Here is a 2,015-nt window from a genome sequence, read left to right as displayed (position 1 = left end):
GTTGAAAGATGTGCGTGTACATTTCACTGGTGTTGCGAAGTCAAATGCCAACTATGTAGAACAAGAAAAACGATTCATACTTGTCTATGAAACATCGTTATTAATAACCAATTAAATTTTGGAAATCATAATTTTTCTAAAAACTTCCATTTAGTTTTATAATGTTATAGTTCTGAATATGTTCAGTATTAATACAAGATTTTATTATTTATTACGTTCTATTTGAACGTTTAAGCAAAGACTGAAAATGATGAGACAATTCTAAAATATATAAGTTTCAAAATATGATATCATACGTTTGCGGTCCATGTGCTATGTAAATAAATAATTACAAGACATCGTTATTTATTTTCAATATTTAAGTATATAATACATGTAGGTGATTATATAATTATAAAGAAAAAGTTATTTGTAAGGTAATGAAAGTTGAAAAAACTTTTTCTATGCGAAACGCTTTCGAAATAATGCTAAAAATATTGATCCGTAAATATTTTTAAGAAATCTTGGAATATTGAACTTCTGTTACAGTAAAAAGAAAAACTTTATGACGACTGGGAGGCTATTTTGTTAAGTCTACATTTTTTTATGCTTCATAATTTTTTTTAAATTTTTGTACAGAATTTCTTCAGAAAACTGCGCTTGCAATCCACAGAAAAAATTAGTGCACATGTAGTCCTTGTATTTTTTCAATCTATTGAAATCATAAAACAAGGACTCAAAAAATATGCTGCTTTATTTCGTCAAGATGACTGACAAAAATCACAAAGTTATTTAAGGTTCTTCTATAATTGAGAGACAGTTAGTAAATACCACTGATACAAAACAGATAAAATATCCGAGTATTGTCAAAATTTTTCAGTAAGACATTTGAAATTTTAAAACGTGGCGCTGAAAGGTCTCAAATAAAATTAAATGTCCAACATCCAGAAAAGTTTCCCTTTTAATATAAATGTGCTAGAAGTTTTACTGTTGTCTCATAGAAAATTTAAAAACAGATCTTAGGAACAATTTTTTGTCAAAGATTTTACATAACTATTTTTAAATTTTAGTAAGCATTCAAGAAATTCAGTCTACCATAAAGCTGTGATGATGCTAATGTATTTCTATAATACTTTCATATTTCATGAGTGATTTATAAGATTTCGCATGATATCTACTTCTTTAAGTATTCAGCGGTAAAAAAAAACATTCTGCTTATTGAATCTTGGAATAATTTATAAAGAACACATTTCTCATTTAAACAAGAGCTTCCAATAATAACAATTATTGTGTTTAATCCAAGTATTTTGAAAAATTTTGCTTTTTCATGAGATAACTTGATATATTATAAATGACAATTTCCTACAGAAACGTGATGTTTTCTTATGTATTTATCAAAATCGTTTGTAATCATTTATATAACTGTAAATAAAAATGTCAATTTCGAATTTTATTGTTGTTTTAAGTTATTATCTATATATATATATATATATATATATATATATATATATATATATATATATATATATTATATATATATATATATATATATATATATGAGATTTACACGTATATAGTCACTCATCACGATATCTCTGGAAACATAAGACCTAGAGACTTGAAATTTGGTAGTAATATTCTTCTCACCGAGTAGAGGTCAGCTAAGAACGGATTTAACGAAATTCCACCTACAAAGGGGGTTGCGAGGGCATTAACAATGAAAAATTCCCGTTTTTAAACTATAGCTCCTATCGACTCCAAATTTCGTAGAAATCTTTTGTAAGAGATGTAAAAATAATCTATAAACGAACTTTACGATATTTCACCCCACAGAAGGTTGCGGGGGTGGGTATTAACTATGAAAATTTTTAATTTTCAAGCTATAACTCCTACGGACTCCAAATTTGGTAGGAATTCTCTATAAGTAATGTAAAACTAATTTGTTAACGAATTTTACGATATCCTACCTCACAGGGGAGTCACGGGAGTGTGTATTAACAATGGAATTTTTTAATTTTCAAGCTATAGCTTCAACA

The 2,015-nt window shown here is 27.0% G+C and overlaps 1 protein-coding gene across 1 annotated transcript in view; it reads left to right on the top strand.

The window, feature by feature from the left end:
- Positions 1-1,350, top strand: part of LOC123266457 (protein Wnt-1) — a 110,677-nt gene extending 109,327 nt beyond the window's left edge. Inside the window, exon 4 of the mRNA XM_044730691.1 lies at positions 1-1,350. This exon is cut by the window's left edge and continues 468 nt beyond it. Coding sequence (XP_044586626.1) covers positions 1-90 — 90 coding nt within the window. The 3' untranslated portion in view covers positions 91-1,350.
- The last annotated feature ends 665 nt before the right edge of the window (positions 1,351-2,015 follow it).

The sequence above is a fragment of the Cotesia glomerata genome, linkage group LG6 (assembly GCF_020080835.1).
Source record: "Cotesia glomerata isolate CgM1 linkage group LG6, MPM_Cglom_v2.3, whole genome shotgun sequence".
Lineage (NCBI taxonomy): Eukaryota > Metazoa > Arthropoda > Insecta > Hymenoptera > Braconidae > Cotesia > Cotesia glomerata.
This window is presented reverse-complemented; position numbering and strand designations above follow the sequence as displayed.